General features: G+C 42.5%; 1 protein-coding gene across 8 annotated transcripts in view; it reads left to right on the top strand.

Moving 5' to 3' along the window:
- The window catches only part of CEP135 (centrosomal protein 135), an 85,359-nt gene that overhangs the window by 46,862 nt on the left and 21,233 nt on the right, over nucleotides 1–17,264 (top strand). For all 8 annotated transcript variants that reach the window (XR_012904293.1, XM_075930390.1, XM_075930389.1 and 5 more), the window contains 5 exons: nucleotides 5,818–5,895; nucleotides 6,059–6,210; nucleotides 9,816–9,931; nucleotides 10,008–10,162; nucleotides 13,808–13,863. Coding sequence is in view for 7 of the 8 variants with exons in the window: in XM_075930390.1 (XP_075786505.1) it covers nucleotides 5,818–5,895; nucleotides 6,059–6,210; nucleotides 9,816–9,931; nucleotides 10,008–10,162; nucleotides 13,808–13,863 (557 nt within the window). In the remaining variant the exon portion in view is untranslated. The remainder of the gene's footprint in view (nucleotides 1–5,817; nucleotides 5,896–6,058; nucleotides 6,211–9,815; nucleotides 9,932–10,007; nucleotides 10,163–13,807; nucleotides 13,864–17,264) is intronic.

Below are 17,264 nucleotides of genomic sequence, written 5' to 3'. Positions count from 1 at the left end.
TTTGACCTCTTTGGGAGGAAAGTTTACTCTTCACTAAGCCTCCAAATGAAAATAGTGAATTATCAGGTGCATCCTTACTAATATTGCTGCTTGCTATCGGACAACTCTATAGTTTTATGGACAAGGTCTTTGAATATCACCTTGAGAAAATAAAAAATTAGTGGTAGCTCCCAGCCCAGAAAGCACGTTGACCAGCAATTGACATAGTTGATATGGCTCTCAGATAAACATGCACTGCTGTAGCTATGAGGAGGTCTTTTTAGTTGCAGACATCAGGAATACCACATGTAGTCCAGGTTACTATTGAAGACCTTCTCTGTAGGGGTAATGGTCTCAACATTATGGGCTACATCCTATGTACATTGATAGTCAGTCGATTCAGTGAGATTCCTGGGCATGTTGTTCTGCCACTTAAGAGGAAATTTCCCAGACAGCAGCCATAGTAATACAGGCAAAGGGAATAGCCCCACTCTTACTTGAAATAGTGATCCTTGTGGATCCTTCTGGGAGAGACCACATTTCTGTGGTAGATGATCTTCTGCCTCCTCATCAACTGCCCCACAATCCAGGGCTTCAAATAAATATCAGTATTGACTTACAGGGCAAGAGTTGTGCCAGACCATCTTTGGACCCTTCTTTTTTTCTGTTCCTTCCTTTGACATTCACCTGTTCGTTTTCTGGAAAGTTTGGTCAGGGATAACCTCAGACTAGTAGGTCTCTAAGAATCAAAATGCACCTTTCTTCCTATCTCTCTTCAGGGACTCTTCTTGTGAAAATCTATTGAGGCAAGGTATAAGACTCCCTGGTAACACTGGGAACAGTGGAGGAGATGTCAGTTCTGTTTCTATTTACTTCCTAATCCCAAAGAGGGACAATAGAATGGAGACATAGCCTCAATCTTCAGTACCTTCATTCATTTTCCCCCTCTTAGCTTGATAGTCTAGTTTGTGATGACCTCCAAAGATATGCCTACTTCTACATTTCTGTACATCCAGCTCCTAGGAAATACTGGTGGTTCCTGGTAGGAAACTCACATTATCAATACAGAGTTCTACCTTTCAGCCTCTCCACAGCACCACAAGTATTTATTCAGTTTCTAGCTATGGTGGACACACGCTTAAGATGACCAGGAATCCACGTACACCCTTACTTGTATTACAGGCTGTTCCGAGGGAAATTACCTTCAGCACATGACAGATTCACTTCGAAGGATACTCCACACTGAGACTCAGAGTCAACTGGTAAAAATAAACTCTGGGATGAAATCAGAGTATATCAGGGCACTTTTAGATTAAAAGTCATCATGAACATGTCTTCTTTAACAGAGTTTTCAGATTATAATAGACCTCATCAATCAACTCTGCTCCTTCCCGAGCAGTGAGTTCCTGCCTCAAACTACTAAGGCACATGTCAGCATGCTTGTATATCTTGCAGCATGCCAGATTTTACCATTGGTCTCTGAGGATGGATGAGATCTGTATATCTGCCCAATAGATACAGAAAAGGCTAGTTGTTTTTAGTTCCTTGGGAATTCTTCTTTAAATTGGAAGATAGAATGAACCCAGGGTTTGCAGCAGATAGTCCTGTTCATCAACACCACCAAGAAAGTTTCTCGTCTTGGATGCCTGTATTCTATGGTAGGAAATCATCGCAACCTTCCAATTCCTGGGCACAGACTTTGTTCAAAACCGGTGTTCCTTGCTTGCTAGTAATCCTTCTAATGTTCCTTTCAGAACACCTATATGTGGACATTAGGCAATTCTAGCTGCTTTGCCTAACTCTATTTCAAGGACCCTGGTCAACTTCTTCAGACCCCAGTGATTTATTATGCTTTGGATGTCCTAAGTTTGAAAAATCAGTATAGTATTATTTAACATAAATAGCAACCACTCTCAGTATCCCGTCTACTTCTAACTTTCAGAAAGAAAGCCTAATTTTATGAGAGCCTATTAGAGCTTCTCATTCTGATCAAAGTAGAATTCTCTGACCCCTTCTATGATCCTACTCCCCATCTCCTTTTTAAATGTAGTAAGAGCTGCCTGGAGCTAACTCCGCTGTGGTACTGCAGTTTCCCCACTTATTGACTAATCGATTAGTTAATTAAATACAATTTAACATCCTTAGACCACATATATCAATAGAAGGTATGAGAGAGATGGTAGTCTTTTGAGACCATCCTCCCTTTAAATATTCCAGAACTCAGGACTGTTGTTGCTTTCCTACCCCTAATTATATACCTGATGATTCATATACTTACAGATGATACCATGGTGATGCAGTGCATCAGCTGGCATGGAGGAGCTAGATCTCCCCTCACCTCCACCCCTTTAGATTCATAGGCTATGTCAAGCTTACAAAGTACAGGTGTGATTTCTCCTGCTTGTGTACACATAGGCTATGTCTACACTGGCATGAATTTCCGGAAATGCTTAAAACTGAATACTATTCCGTTTTCAGTTTTTCCGGAAAAGGAGCGTCTATATTGGCAGGCTGCTTTTCCGGAAAAGTCTTTTTTCCGGAAAAGCGTCTGTGGCCAATGTAGACGAGCTTTTCTGGAAAAGACTACTGGGCTGTCTACACTGGCCCTTTTCCGGAACAGTGTTCCGGAATAAGGACTTATGCCCGAGCGGGAGCAGAATAGTTTTTCTGGAATAGCGGCTGATTTTGTACAGTAGAGCATCGTTGCTTTTCCGGAAATTCAAGGGCCAGTGTAGACAGCTCGCAGCTTATTCCGGAAAAGCAGCTGATTTTCCGGAATAAGTGGCCCAGTGTAGACACAGCCATACTTTCACAGTCTTGAAAACAGTAGTCTAATTGCAGCAATCTGAGGGTATGTCTAGACTACTTGGCTCCGTTGATGGAGCCACGTAAACTAGTTTACCCGACATAGTCAATGAAGCGGGGATTTAAATAATCCTCGCTTAATTAAAATTAAAATGGCCGCCACGCTGTGCCAACAATCAGCTGATCCAGCACAGCCCGGCAGCCTAGACGCAGATTGGTCGACCAATGCCTCGTGAAATGAGGTCTACAGGAGCGGTCGACAGAGGCTTCCCTTGTCGACCGATCCGTATTTAGACTGCCGTGCTGTGCCTGATTAGCTGATTGTTGGCACAGCGCGGTGGCCATTTTTATTTTAATGAAGCTGGGATTATTTCAATCCCTGCTTCATTGACTATGTCGGGTAAACTAGTTTACATGGCTCCATCGACGGAACCATGTAGTCTAAACATACCCTAATTGTAGTGGCTGGGAAGTAATGGGGGAGCTATGTGAAGTACAGATCCACCTGAAACGTGTAGGTAAGTACTTGGAATGGCTCATTTATGTCTGCACTACAGCTGCGCCTATTACTGGGGTATGCTGCTTTATATACTCCTGCTAGCTTGATGAGAGCTAGTGGGGGGTATACATACACAAGCAGGGGACTCGCAGTCTTAGCTCATAGTGTAGACATAGTCATAAATTTGAAGGACAGGAGGGACCACTGTGGTCAATTAGTCTGACCTTCAGCATGACACAGGCCATAGAACTTCCCTGAACGAATGCCTGCTTGTATTAGAGCACCTCTTTTAGAAAAACATCCTGTCCTGGTTTAAAAAATGCTATTAATAGAGAATCCACCATAACCCTTAGTAAATCGTTCCCATGATTAACTATCCTCACTGTTAATAACTTGCATTTAATTTCAAGTCTGAGTTTTTACAGCTTCAACTTCTAGCTGATGAATCTTGTTATACCTTATCTGCTAAACTTAAGAGTCCATTATGAAATATTTGTTTCCCCACGTAGGTACTTATAGTCTATGACCAACTCTGTCTCATTTATCTTCTCTTAAGCTAAATAGAAAGATTCAAAGAGCTCAATCACTATAAGGCATGTTCTCCAGTCCCAAGTGGCTCCCCAAGATGGGAAAAGCAGCAGCAGTAAGGGATGAAAAGAGTCTGGTTATGCCATTTATACAAAGCAAGTCTGTGAGGAAGGAAAAATTAGACTAGAGCCATAGCTTTCTTGGCAAAGGAAAATGTACAGATCCATTATCCATAGATTTCTGACAGAGAGAATAAACTTATACAATACTCCTATACAGAAATCAAAAGATTGATAAAGGTTTTTTAACAGTTTAGTTGTACCACTGCCCCCTCCTGACAACAAAAATTACTATATGATAGCAAGAAGCAGGCACCAAAGTCTGAGTGTGTCTGAGCCCCACTAAGGGCGCCAAAGCTGTGAAGTCTGGCTATCTTGCCACCCTGGGTTCTCGAATTTGGGCTTTGGTCCTGGGTAATGGGGCTCAGGCTATGGCTTTGGCTTCAGGTCCCAATAAGTCTAAATCACCCCTATCACCCACTTTGGCATCACACTCCACAGTCTGAGAATTGCTGATCTATTTGATTTGTAAGCAGACCTCACGTTTTATGCTTCCAAGATTGTGTTTGGAACAAATGAAATTTGATTTTAAAAATTACTTTAAACCTTGACAGTATCTCTTAGAAATGTCGAAGCAAACGCCTCACTTAGTTTACGCGGCTAAACAGACAGTTTTATTGGCCAATAAAAGCAAAGTGAGCCAAACGTGGTCCCAGCAAAGCTGGGTCCAGTAAGGCTGCTTAATACAATCAATCCTAGTATTTTATACCCTTAAACAAACAAGTCTGACGTCAGGGCAAGAAATCAAAGAGAACTTCAAAGAGGAATTATTATCAGCATAGAAAGAAACAGGTTAAAAGGGAGTTCGAGCTTCAGCTCAAAATAGTTCATTAACACATTCCAACAGCGCATCCCTCTGGTCTCTCCCCACCTTGGTGAAGGCCAGTTCACTCCCTCGTGCAGACACAAGAAACTGAAATGGCTTTTTGTTATACAGAATGGCTTCTAGCTAAATATGAAATAGCTTCTACAGAAAATAACTTAGAATTTTGATATCTTTGCTTACCAAGTCTAGCATTAGTTTAATTTTGTAATCTTTTTATAAGAACCCACAGAGACTGTTTCAGATGAGGAAGAAGACATTTACTTTTTCTGTTACAAATTTTCCCAAATGTTGAATTGTACAGTGATCTAAAGATATCTGCAAATACCTTCATAAAGTCATGAGAAACATTGTATTGAACCTCCATTGTTGTTTTTTCAGGTGAAGCTCTGGACTTGTTTGTATGCTTTGCATCCAGTAGGGATGTGAAAGACATACTAGTCGACTATTCGCGTCCCCCTTCCTCCTGCTGCCTCTATCAGAAAGAGGCAGCAAGGTTGGGGGAAGAGGAGGAGGTGCTTCGAAGTGACAGTGCCGCATGGAGCCTGGGGCCAGACCCTGGGTTCCATGTGGTGCTACTGCTTTGAAATGCCGCATGCAGCCCGGGTCCAGCAGGGGCCTCCAGCTGGCCCTTGAGCTGTGCGCAGCATTTCAAAGTGGCAGTGCCGCATGGACCCTGGGGTCAGCTGGGGAGTCCCCAGCTGGCCCCAGCTCTATGTGGCACTGCCTCTTTGAAACACTGCGGTGAACACGTGGCCAGCGGGGCACTGCTTATGTCCCCCGCTGGCCCTGTGCTCCCCACAGTGCTTTTGCCTTTGAACCCTGGAGCTCTTGCTACATTTCAAACGTAGAGGCACTCTTATTGACTAATTCACTTCGACTATTCGATTAGCCCCTTAATCTAAATTTCATATACCTAGCATCCAGTCATGTGCATATGAAGATAAGGTTTTCTTCTTTTAGAACTTAAAGCTGGCAATACTTTTTGCATAATATAAATCATACTCCAGTCTAAAAAAATTACTCGTTGTTATAAATTATTCTGTTTTTTTTCTCCATGTCAGATACAGCAAGAAGCAGCTGCTTTTGAGAAATCAAAGATGGAGCGTGACATTTCAGAGCTGGAAAACACTATTCGTGGGGTAAGTGACACATTAGTAAGTGAACTTCTAATAGGATTCTTTTTCACTCAACTGTGTTTTTAAATAAAGCCTTTAGATACATTTTCTTTAAAATAATTTAATTGTAATGGATTTCTAAAAGAAATAGTTAGATTGTCTTTTTTTTTCTTTTTGTTAATTGCAGTTTGAAGCACAACAATTTGAACTGAAGAGTACCATCTCTGTACTAAAAGAAAGAATAAATTCTTTGGAAGATGAATTAAAAACCAAGTGTTATAAGCTTGCTCAGACATCTGATGGTTCTTCACAATTTAAAGCTGAGTTATGTTCACTTCAGTAAGTTTAGCTTAACATTTTGTGTGCTGTTACAGAGGTTAGCACATAATTTTGTCGTGAGTTAATATGACAAAGATAGATAACTTACGGTAAAACTTTCATAAAATATCTTGGTATTGTGTATCTTGCAATGACAAGAAAACGTTAGTAGGAAAAGGTGCTCTAGATGGGCTGCCAGTATAGACGTATAATGAGCAAATATATTATATTTTTAAAGTGCCAGTTGAAATATAATCTTCTTGCCAACATGACAAAATACACTCCTGAACTTGTGAAAATCCTTTTACAGAGTCCAGCACTTTTTATACTAAGTTGGAGTTGAGAAAATAAAACTGAAAAGTTGACTGTTATTGTGAAGATGACTTGTTGCAATTCGAGAAGAAATGCCATAAAACCCATCTGTTAACTTGAAAAAATGTTTTAAAACATTCTATAATGGGGGCAATTCCCCCTGTGGTGTTAGTCCCCCTGTACTTTGGAATTCCAATCTCAGCTCTATAAACAAGGCAGTAATCAGTGTTGGGGACTCAAAATTTTCCTGCCCTTAGAATTATTTTATTTTTTACTAACAACCATGTTTCATAGGCATGGTCCTGGAGGAAATTTTTTTTTTTTTAAAGTGCTGCACATGCATTTCTATAGCTCTACATGGATACAAAATTTGTATCCACATCTGCAGATACAAACATGACCCACAGATATCCACATTAACATTCACAGATATAGATATCCACAGATAAAGCAGAGTTCTAGATACAACATGTGTATCCACAGCTATATCTGTAAAAATGAGCTGTGAACATCCATATCCGTGGATGCAGATACCAGAGGATATCTGTGATTTACAGGGCTCTATGTATTTCCTTTGGGCGGAGGTGAAAGCCCTTACAGGCTAATGCCCGTTTCAAACTGTTGCAGGGGTGGCCCATGCATATAGGCTGACTCGGGCACCCAATGATAACGTCATGCCATTGAGGTCTTTGGAGGCGGGGGCACCGATCATGCATTCCGCCTGGGGTGCAGGGTCGCCGATCGTGCATTCCGCCTGGGGCGCCAGCTCCCGGCAGCCCGCCTCGGGCCGCCCCTGAACTGTTGTAACTTTTTAGGTTTCACTGAAATCTAATGTTAGGTATGCAGGTTTGGCAATTTTGGGCTTACTAAGCTCACAGAGAGTCAGTCTATAGTAACAAATGACAAGGCTTATTTTTTGTTTCCTCATGTCATTGTCTTGCCTTCACTCGTACTTCCACTTTAGATACCACTGATTTAGTTAGATTATAAGATAAGTGAGTACTCTGATTAGTGCCTGGGGCCCTGTTCTCAGTATTGTTTCCATTTTGCTATGGTTAGAGTTGAGCCCAAACTAGGTGAGGCAGCTGGGATATTATGGATCATTGGGAGAGCAGCACTAGAGTATGGTCATCTGGGGCTCAGGAGCGATCTCTTCTCACATACCCTCTTATATCTTAAGCCTATGGAGGCTAGCTAAGAACATGGCAAACTATTTAGGTTTGTCTGGGGTAGGAGCTCCTACTGAGTGTCAAGAGGTTGTGTCAGTATAACAGAAGTGCTTAGAGTTTGTGGTGAGCAGGCAAAGTGTAATATGGGACTATAAGGGGAATAGGAATATATCAGTGGGCAGAGAAGGAGACTGTTGTAGAGCTGAGGCCTGTTTTGAGTAGAATTGAGGAACTGGGATATTTTCTTAGGAGGATCGGCATGGAGTAACTTCTTTTTTCAAGCTCTCTTGTGGCAGAGGAGCTTTGGGATATGCCTGTAGAAGGAAGTCCAAGTGCTTTCTTTCTGGCTGCCTTCCAAAGCCAGTGAGTCTGGGGAATTTTTGTAAGCAGAGCCTATAGAGGCAAGTATTCAAGGTCTCTTGCAGGCCCCCATCTTCTGCACTTGGAGTGCCAGAGTGGGGAAGAGCCTGACAATATCCACTATGAATCTTGAAAGCCTCAGAGACTAAGCCATTTTAGCATGGGGGCTGCTCCAGCCAGGTGGGCCTGACGTGCCATTGGTGGGGATGCTCCAGCCAGCCTAGAGCAACCCATGAGCAGCATAGGCGTGGGGGCTACTCCAGCCCAAGTGGGCCTGACGTGCCATTGGTGGGGACACTCCAACCAGCCTGGAGTAGCCCCCACTTGCAGCAGGCCCCCAGTCCAGCCAGAGGAGCCCAGCATGCTGGGGCGCTGCAGCCCAGCCAAAGCAGCTCCCGCCCACAGTGGGCCCAGCCTGACTGGAGCAACCCACCTCAGGTGGAGGGCGTTCCAGCCCAGACGAAGCAGCCCCCACCCACCCTTGTTTAAGCTGTTAACAAGTTAAACATAATGTTTAACCATTGAACTGATTACATGGAATGTTAATACATATTGTAAATCTTTCAGCCTTGAGTACAAATTTTTTCTGTTGTTACCGCATCATTCAGGCACTTTTATAAGGTTTTTTCCTGAGATAACTCAGTATTGGCTTACAACAATGTCTTTCTACAAAACAAATACTATAAACTTTTTTATAGATATGTTCCTGTTGGCTTTCTGCTACTTGTCTTATCAGGCCACTTATCTTTTTTCCTTTTGCAAAACTGGCTTTTTGATTTTATTGTTTGCATTTGTTCTGGTTGATTCAGATGATGAAAATAGCTTTGGCTGATGAAAATAATCTTATAAAGCGATAATCTTAGATAACAATTTCAGTTTCTCCAGTCCTTTGATAGTTTGATCAAATAATGTACAGGCAGTCCCCGGGTTACATACAAGATAGGGACTGTAGGTTTGTTCTTAAGTTGAATCTGTATGTAAGTCGGAACTGGCATCCAGATTCAGCTGCTGCTGAAACTGATCAGTTTCAACAGCGGACGCCAGTTCCGACTTAGATACAGATTCAACTTAAGAACCCCAGGCGTCCCCAAGTCAGCTGCTGCTGAAACTGATCAGCAGCTGATTCCAGGAAGCCCAGGGCAGAGCAGCTCTGCCTCAGGCTTCCTGTAGTCAGCCGCTGGTCAGTTTCAGCAGCGGCTGAATCAGGACACCTGGGGCAGAGCAGCTGGGGTGCTGCCGGGTTGGTCCAGTAGCGTCGAGGAGCGGTGCTGCGGGACCAACCGGCAGCACCCCACCTGCTCTACCAAAGGCCCCGGGCTTTGCTCCACGTCTCCCTGGTCTGCTGGGGGGGGCACTAGCTGCGCCCCCCCCCCAGCAGACCAGGGAGACGCTGAGCAAAGCGGCGGAGGACCCGGGACGGACCCGCGGCGCTTCCAAATCATCTGCAGACCAGGGAGACGCTGAGCAAAGCTGCGGAGGACCCGGGCCGGACCCGCGGCGCTGATCTGGAAGTGCCGCGGGTCCAGCCCGGGTCCTCCGCCGCTTTGCTCCCCGTCTCCCTGGTCTGCTGGGGGAGCCAGCAGACCAGGGAGACGGGGAGCAGCTTTTCTCGCCCCGGAGGAGGCGGGCGGCGGGACCAGGTGTCCCGCCGCTCCAGTCCTCTGGGGCGAGAAAATCCCCATTCGTAACTGCGGATCCGACATAAGTCGGATCCGCGTAAGTCGGGGACTGCCTGTATATGAAAGACTAGAGTTTTGTGTTTTCAGCTGAGTATTGCTTTCTCAGGCTATTAAATGAACAACAACAACGGTCCCTTGAAGATCTTCAGCAACAGTTTTCTCTTAAAAAGGATGAACTTCAATCAGCTCAAGAGGAAATTGCAAAGCTAGAGGAGAAAATAGGTAATCACTTCATATTCTTTTTTGCATTAATTTTCTATATTTAAACCAACAAAAAAACCCTTTGTTTCTCTTATAGATAGGTTAAATCATAAGAGCTCTGCACAGGATGAGACAGTGAATGTGCTAAGAAGTACCATTAGTGTCCTGGATAAGGAAAAAGACAGTCTTCAGGAAACTGTAGATGAAAAGACAGAAAGAATTGCATGTTTAGACGACAACTTAGCTAACAAGGTATGTTCATTAACAGTGCTTACTGCATTGCACTTTCTTAGCACCTTCCATCTAAAGATCTCAAAGCAGTATGCAGCAATTAGAGCAAGATGTTGTTATGAAGCAGGTCTTTGTACTGCTTAGGTTGTGTTAAAAATTTAAGTGGCATCTGAAGTCTTGTGCCAGCCCTGTGCTCTGGGTTTAATTTTATTAGGACTGTAAAATAATTGCAGTTAACTCAAGCAATTAACGCCAAAAAATACACTTGTTTTAAAAAATTGCAATTAATAACCATTTTAAATGTGATGTTAAATAATAGTAGATTTACAACTAAAATTTATTATACATATTTTGGTTGTTTTTCTTCATCTTCAAATATATTAGCTTCATTTGCAGCACAGAATATGAAGCATACCATGTTCACTTTATATTCTTTATTACAAATATTTGCACTTAAAAAGGATAAACAAAAAAGTATTTATAGTTCACCTCATGCATATACTGTAGTACAATCTCTTGATTGTGAAAGTGCAATTTACAAATGTAGACTTTTTAATATACCCGCACGCAAAACAGTGTAAAACTTTAGAGCCTACAAGTCTACTCAGCCCTACTTCTTGTTCAGCCAGTCACTTGGACAAACAAGTTTTCAGAAGATAATGCTGCCATTTTCTTATTTACAGTGTCGCCTAGCAGTGAGATTAGGCATTTGGATAGCACTGTTGTAGTTGGTGTTGCTAGGTACTTGCATGCCAGATTTGCCAAACAATTATATGCTCCTTCATGTTTCAACCACCATTCCAGAGAACATGCTTCCATGCTGATGATACTAGATAAAAAAATGAGTTAAGTAAATTTGTGACTGAAGTCCTCGGTGGAGAATTGTATGTCTTCTGCTCTGTGGTTTTACCCACGTGCTGTCATATATTTTATCTTATAACAGTTTCAAATGACCACCCAACATATCTTATTTGTTTTAAGAACACTTTTTCCCAGAAGATTTGACAAGACAAAAAAGGTACCAATGTGAGATTTCTAAAGATAACTACAGAGAGTAGGAATAAATGGTCGGTCCTTCAAGGAGTACCCCGTGGGTGCTCCACCTTCGATGTCTGGGGTGCCACTGCACGCCTAGTCACAGATTTTTGGTAGCAGTGCTCTCTGATAGGCAGTGCATGCACAGCCAACTGTCCCCCTCAGTTCCTTCTCTGCCACCAGTGGCATCAGTCGAAACTGCAGTTGTTCTCCAGCTTTTATTCCAAATTCCTAATAGTTCTTGTTGCTGCTGTTTGTATAGTTTAGTGATAGTAGGCTAGGGTTCACAGTTAGTAGTTTTTCTAGTTAGTTTAAAAAAAACAACTTTTTTTTCCTTGTTAAGGCCATATCCTGGGATGCCATGTTCCCCAGGATTCAAATGTTGCCTGTGCTGCAGGCTTTCAATTCCTGTATCTGATGGGTATTGCCCAGTGCCAGCAATGCAAACAACTAATGGCCTGTATGGGCAATGGAAAGGAACTCCAGCTTAAACTCCTCTCCCTTGAAAACACAGTGAGGCTGGCCTCAGATCCAGAATATTCAACTCCACCTCGGCAGCTCTTTCCTTTGGCCATGTCCGAAAAGATGACTTCTGAGTTCCAGCACTGTGGACTCCTCCTCAGAACACCTGAGGAAGAGACCCCACTCTAAAGTAAGGGTGACTTTTTCCTTACAAAAAAACGGGGATAAGCATCCAAGATACCCCTGAACCAACCTTGACCAGAGCACAAGACAGGGAGGTACTAGGACTGGCAGGCACTGATGGCACCAAGGCTGTAGAGAAGCCTCAGTCAAAGTTGGTGCCACCAGCACCATCTGACCCCTTCTTGGTGCCGGCAAAGGCCAAATGGGGGCCGAAGGTGCATCCACAGAACCTGAAGAAATCTGAGTCTCACTCGGCACCGCAGATTAGGACAGTATAGCTGCAGATACCTAGCGACCCCAGCACTACAGCCTTTTACTACTACGGAAGAATTTGGGGTAACTTTGGTGCCAACGACCCCATTGTTCGGCTCTGACAGCACACCCGAGTCAAACAGGTTCACGCTTTCCACTCATGCAGGCTCAGCACCCCCGATCTTGAGTGATGAAGATGACGAGCCCTTGGATGGTACCCACACCTCAAGGCACTGCTCTCCAAAGCAGCCACAGCAACAATCACCCCTGCAATGGCAACTGTCTCAATGGCTGCCTTCTGTGATACTACTGCCAGCAATTGGCTCTATTGGGACCCTGACCCCCTACATAGCCCAGCAATTGCAACAGGTGCAGCCTCAACCAACTCCATCTACACCATCCAGAGCCACTTCCCTACCCTCCCTGCACAGATCATTGTACCCAGGAGGAGGAGGAGGCAGCCTCAAGAAATGAAGATTCTTTTATCTCTTCTCACCCACCAACTCCCATCTCATTGTCCTCCTTGATGATACTCTGATGCCCCCTCCTCCCACAGTGGGAGACGATTTTAGATCATTCCAGGAACAGTGCAAGAGGGTGGCCGATATCCTGGAGGTCGTCTTAGTGAGTCTCCCCCAAACTCATCATAAACAAGCATATAACATGCCTCCCCATCCGCTAAGCTGGCCCTACCAATGAACCTAACCCTTATGGACCCTGCCATAAGATGATCTGGCAGACACCAGCCACAGTCCCACAGGTCTGGAAAAGATTTGACTACAAATATTACGTCACCCCTAATTCCTTAGTTGTGGATGCAATTAACCTTAATTTTTATTAATTATCTTCACAAAATAGAGCTATATTATCCCAATTTTACAGATAGGGATACCAAGATATACAGAGAGTTGCTCTGAAGAGATGAGATATCATAATGTGATTGTTCAGTGGCACTGTGCCATTGAAAGCCCAAGTAGCTTTTCAAAAGCCAGCAGAGGATCAGCAGTAGATTCCTACCTGCATTTGTCACAGATCTAGCATTTGTCAGCCCAATAAGAAGAAATAAATAAATGTCTACATCTTCTGACTCCTTCATTTACCTTGACTGCTTGAAACCCTTCTCCTACAAACTTCAAATTAGGGATGTTAAAAAGCAATTAATTAGGTAACTGTTAAAAATCTTAGAAGTTATATGGTTACACAATGCAGGGTCTGCAGTATAAAGCTTATACTGCAGATCCCACAGCGCAGCCACCTCCCTGAGAGTGGGATTCAGAGGCAGCAGCCACATACCCATGAGCATGTGCGTGCTGGGAGATGGCTTTTAAGCCAGCGCTCAGTGTGCACCCGCTCCCAGCCCCACCCTGGGGAGCCAGCTGCTGCCCCATGCTGTAGCCTCTGATACAGAGCTAGTAGCATGGGGTTGCAGCTGCTCCCCAGGAATGGGGCTGAGAGCCAGTGTGTAACTGTTATGGTAACCAATAAGCTCATGCTTATCAGTTAACCATTTAAACGGTTATACTGTTATATCCCTACTTCAAATTACTCCTAAATTTCATTTTTATTATATGAAGTTTGGAAATTTGAACATTTAAAAAAAACAAGTTACCTATTGCTGAATAGTTAAATTAAAGTTTACATAAATGCTATGTTGAAATAAATTATGTTTTGTTTGAATTATTCTGGGTATTTTTATTCATAATGTACAATATAAATTTCATATTTATTTCATAGGAAAAAACAATTGCTAATTTTAGACGAACTGTGTCAGAGCTGGAGTCCTCTGTAGAGTAAGTAATCACTGAAATGATTTTCTGTTTGTTTTATTTTCCTAAGACCAGTATCTTCTGCAAAATAAAAGCACTAGCAACAAGGCTGTTGAATTTTCTTGTGACATTTACTTAATTATATATGTTCTGAAACAGGGGAGTATGAATTGCATTGTGGAAAAAATATATCTTGTTGCAGAAGACACTTCTCAAATACTGTTGGTGTGGACTAATGGGCGGTAGGGATTAAAAGTGGCAATAGCAATTGTTTATCTGGGTAATTAAACACATATGCATTTAATTTTCCTGTAACATTTAAATTGCACTTCTAAGTTAAAGTGACTTTGTAAACAGTATGGTGCTATTAACATGGTGGTGTTGTTCCTAAGTTTTAAGTGTTACTCGGATATCCTGGGAAGGAAGGGGGGGCATAATTTGGCCTGCAAACCACTCCACTATTGGTGAAGTCACTAATTCTGCTGCCTTAAATTATTTGTACAGTTTTATTTTAATGGAATATCCCTCCTTACTGTTATGTAGTGTGCTGTGAAACAGCCTATCTATTCCATCACAGAGGAGACTGTCTTTCAACAGTGATTTCTGCATATTCAGTGTGCAAAGTGATTTGTGATCCTTGTGGATGGAAGTTACTGTAGAAATTAATGATGGTCCTGAATCATAGGGATGTTTGGATTAAGTTTTTTGTATCTCTTTTTATAGAGGTACCTATGTTTGGTACCAGAGCTGAACTTCCCCATAGATAAAAATCTTTCGATCTGGGGGTCAGCTCACGCCCATCCCGGATAGAAATATCAAATGTTGTTGTTTACAGATAATGTTGGCCTTTTTAGTATTTGAGAGTTCAGTCTGCTGGCCATTAAATTACAGGAAAATGCATAGCACAGGATTTGATCCCACTTCAGCTATTGTTCCCCCTTCACTATATTTATTACTTATGTTTAGTCACATGTTTAGTCTTTTGTACAGAACAAACTTGTATATTCTAATTGAACTTTCACAAAACTGTACATTATAAATTGAGCATAACTTGGTTTTGTTTTGACTTTTATCTTCACTATATTGGGTTTGAACTCCTACTGAGTGGGTTTGTAGGGCTATTAGTTAGAAAAGTTTTCTTTTTCTAAAATTACTTGAGATTGTAAAAATAGTTGCTAAGTCACTCGTTAGGGTAAAACTGCAGCATAAGAGTATAGCAGCTGTACCTCTAATTGCCAGCACTTAGCATATAGCATGCTTAGATGGAAGCAGATAATAATTAGGTGGACCTGAGTATGATATGACTGTCAGTTTAAGCATACACATAATATTCGCAAATAATTGAGGTGCCTTACTGGAATGCCTAAGATTTGGAGTGATTTTTAAATAAATAATAATACTAATGTATGCAAATAACTCTCGATGTTCCCCATGTCCTACAAATCCGATTACTGAGCTATTTAATGTATTATCTTCAAGACCTATTCATGATTTCTGTTGCCCTTAAATTTAAACTAACATCCACAAAGGTCATTAGCAATTGTTATAAAATAAGTATAAAAACTATAAAACAATATGGAACAAAGTAAATCTTACCAAACTGTCAGATTTACATCTTTTTGCTTAATCTACTATATATTTGGGGCAAGTCTGTTTAAAAACTCCTCTTAAATGGTAAGCTAGGACCACCAAATTCAGTATATAGCTTCCTCTTATCATAACTTAAAGCAAGGTAAGGGTTTGGTTGTGCCAGGAAAATGGGATGTTCCTAGAATGTGATTGCTTCTCAGAAAACAATACAGAAAAGAGACAGAATCATCAGGCAGGTGAAAGGAGCTGACTGAGGGTATGCTTCCCCTGTCCAGCACTGCCTCTACACAGAGCTTCCCACCCCTTATGTGCCCTTTAGGGAGGGTAGGAGGGCTGAAGCTCCACCCTCCATTTGTATGGGAACATTGTGGTCTGTTCCCCTTCGTCATGGAGTGAGGGGAAAGTGCACAGTTTGTGCATTCCCCATTCTTACTGGGGAATGTAGGGGGCAGATTAACCTGGACATGCCCCAGATGGGTACATGCCTCCTCCTCCCAGCTATGCCTGCTGGAGCTGGAGCTGCAGCAGACATGGAGAGGTGTTTCTCACTGGGTCCCAAGCTTCTGCAATGAGAAAAGGGCTGAGGTGTAGTACTGTCTCCATGGGGCAGCCTGCATACTGAACTCCTTGTCTCTAGTTGTACCCCAGAGCAATGATTTAAATTGAAGAAAAACAAAAATTAATTGAGTTAAGGACCTGAGCAATGTGAGGTAAATCTTTTAGTTCACAAATAATTTACTATTCTTAACCTTTCCTGGTTGAAAAGAAGTACACATAGATATTAAATATTAAAAGGCTGTCAATCTTTATTTGTCAGAAACCCTAAATAGAGTTTATTGCATTGTGAAGGCTATCTAATTTATTGCACCCAATGTGGTAGGTATGATTACCTGTCCTATGGAAAGGTGACATACCTGTGCTTTTGGTGCAAGCAGCTCCTGCTCTCAGAGACCATGTATGGGCTTTGGAAATCAGGGTGGCTGAATTGGAGGCAGAGTGGTACATAGAGGAGACTTTCCGGGATGAAGCAGAACGGTCCCATCCCCAGTCAGCCTCTGTGGTGCTGAGGAGGGTGAAAGGCTCAGGGAAGGAGAACATACAACTGGAAAAGAGGGAAATGATCCCATAGTTGGGACCCTCCTTCCAAATGAGTTTTTGCTATCCTCTCACACTGAGGATGCCTCTCCAAAGGAAGGGAGTCCCAGTCATTAAGAAAAGGCAGGTGTTTGTAATGGGGGATTTGTGTTTGCTATAACCAGGGAAACTGCATGGTGACTTGCCTACCTGGTGCGAAGTAAGGATGTTAAATAGCAAGTAATTTACTAGTCAAATAGGTGATGGAATTTCCATCGACTTCTCGACTAGTTGATAGACACTTCCCTGCATTCCTCCTTAGAAATGTACAAGAGCCCCTGGTGGGCAGCTTACCAGTTCCCTAGACCCAGGGAGGGAATGATGGAGGCTGGCATCACTGTCCTGAACATTACTTTATAAAGGCATTGAAGCCTTACATGACTATAAATATTCACTGGACCAGGGACTTTAACCTGGTTCTCCCACATACCAAAGAAGTGTCCTGATCACACAACTATAGTCAGTCTTCCTTTTTCTAACCCAATAAATATTTAATTATTTAAGTGAAACAGCTCCAATAAGAAAGTGAGAAACCTACAGGAGAATGGTTAGGGCACTCAAGTGACATTTAGGAAACCTAAGTTCAGGTTCTTGTTCTGCCTAATTCATGATTTGCACCTCCTTGCTTCTCCAGCGTTCTAGGTGAGTGCCATATTGAAGTCTCTTTCTCTGGTTTTGAGCAGGAATTCCATCCTGAACCT

Source organism: Pelodiscus sinensis, chromosome 5, assembly GCF_049634645.1.
Source record: "Pelodiscus sinensis isolate JC-2024 chromosome 5, ASM4963464v1, whole genome shotgun sequence".
NCBI classification, from domain to species: Eukaryota; Metazoa; Chordata; order Testudines; family Trionychidae; genus Pelodiscus; species Pelodiscus sinensis.
This window is presented reverse-complemented; position numbering and strand designations above follow the sequence as displayed.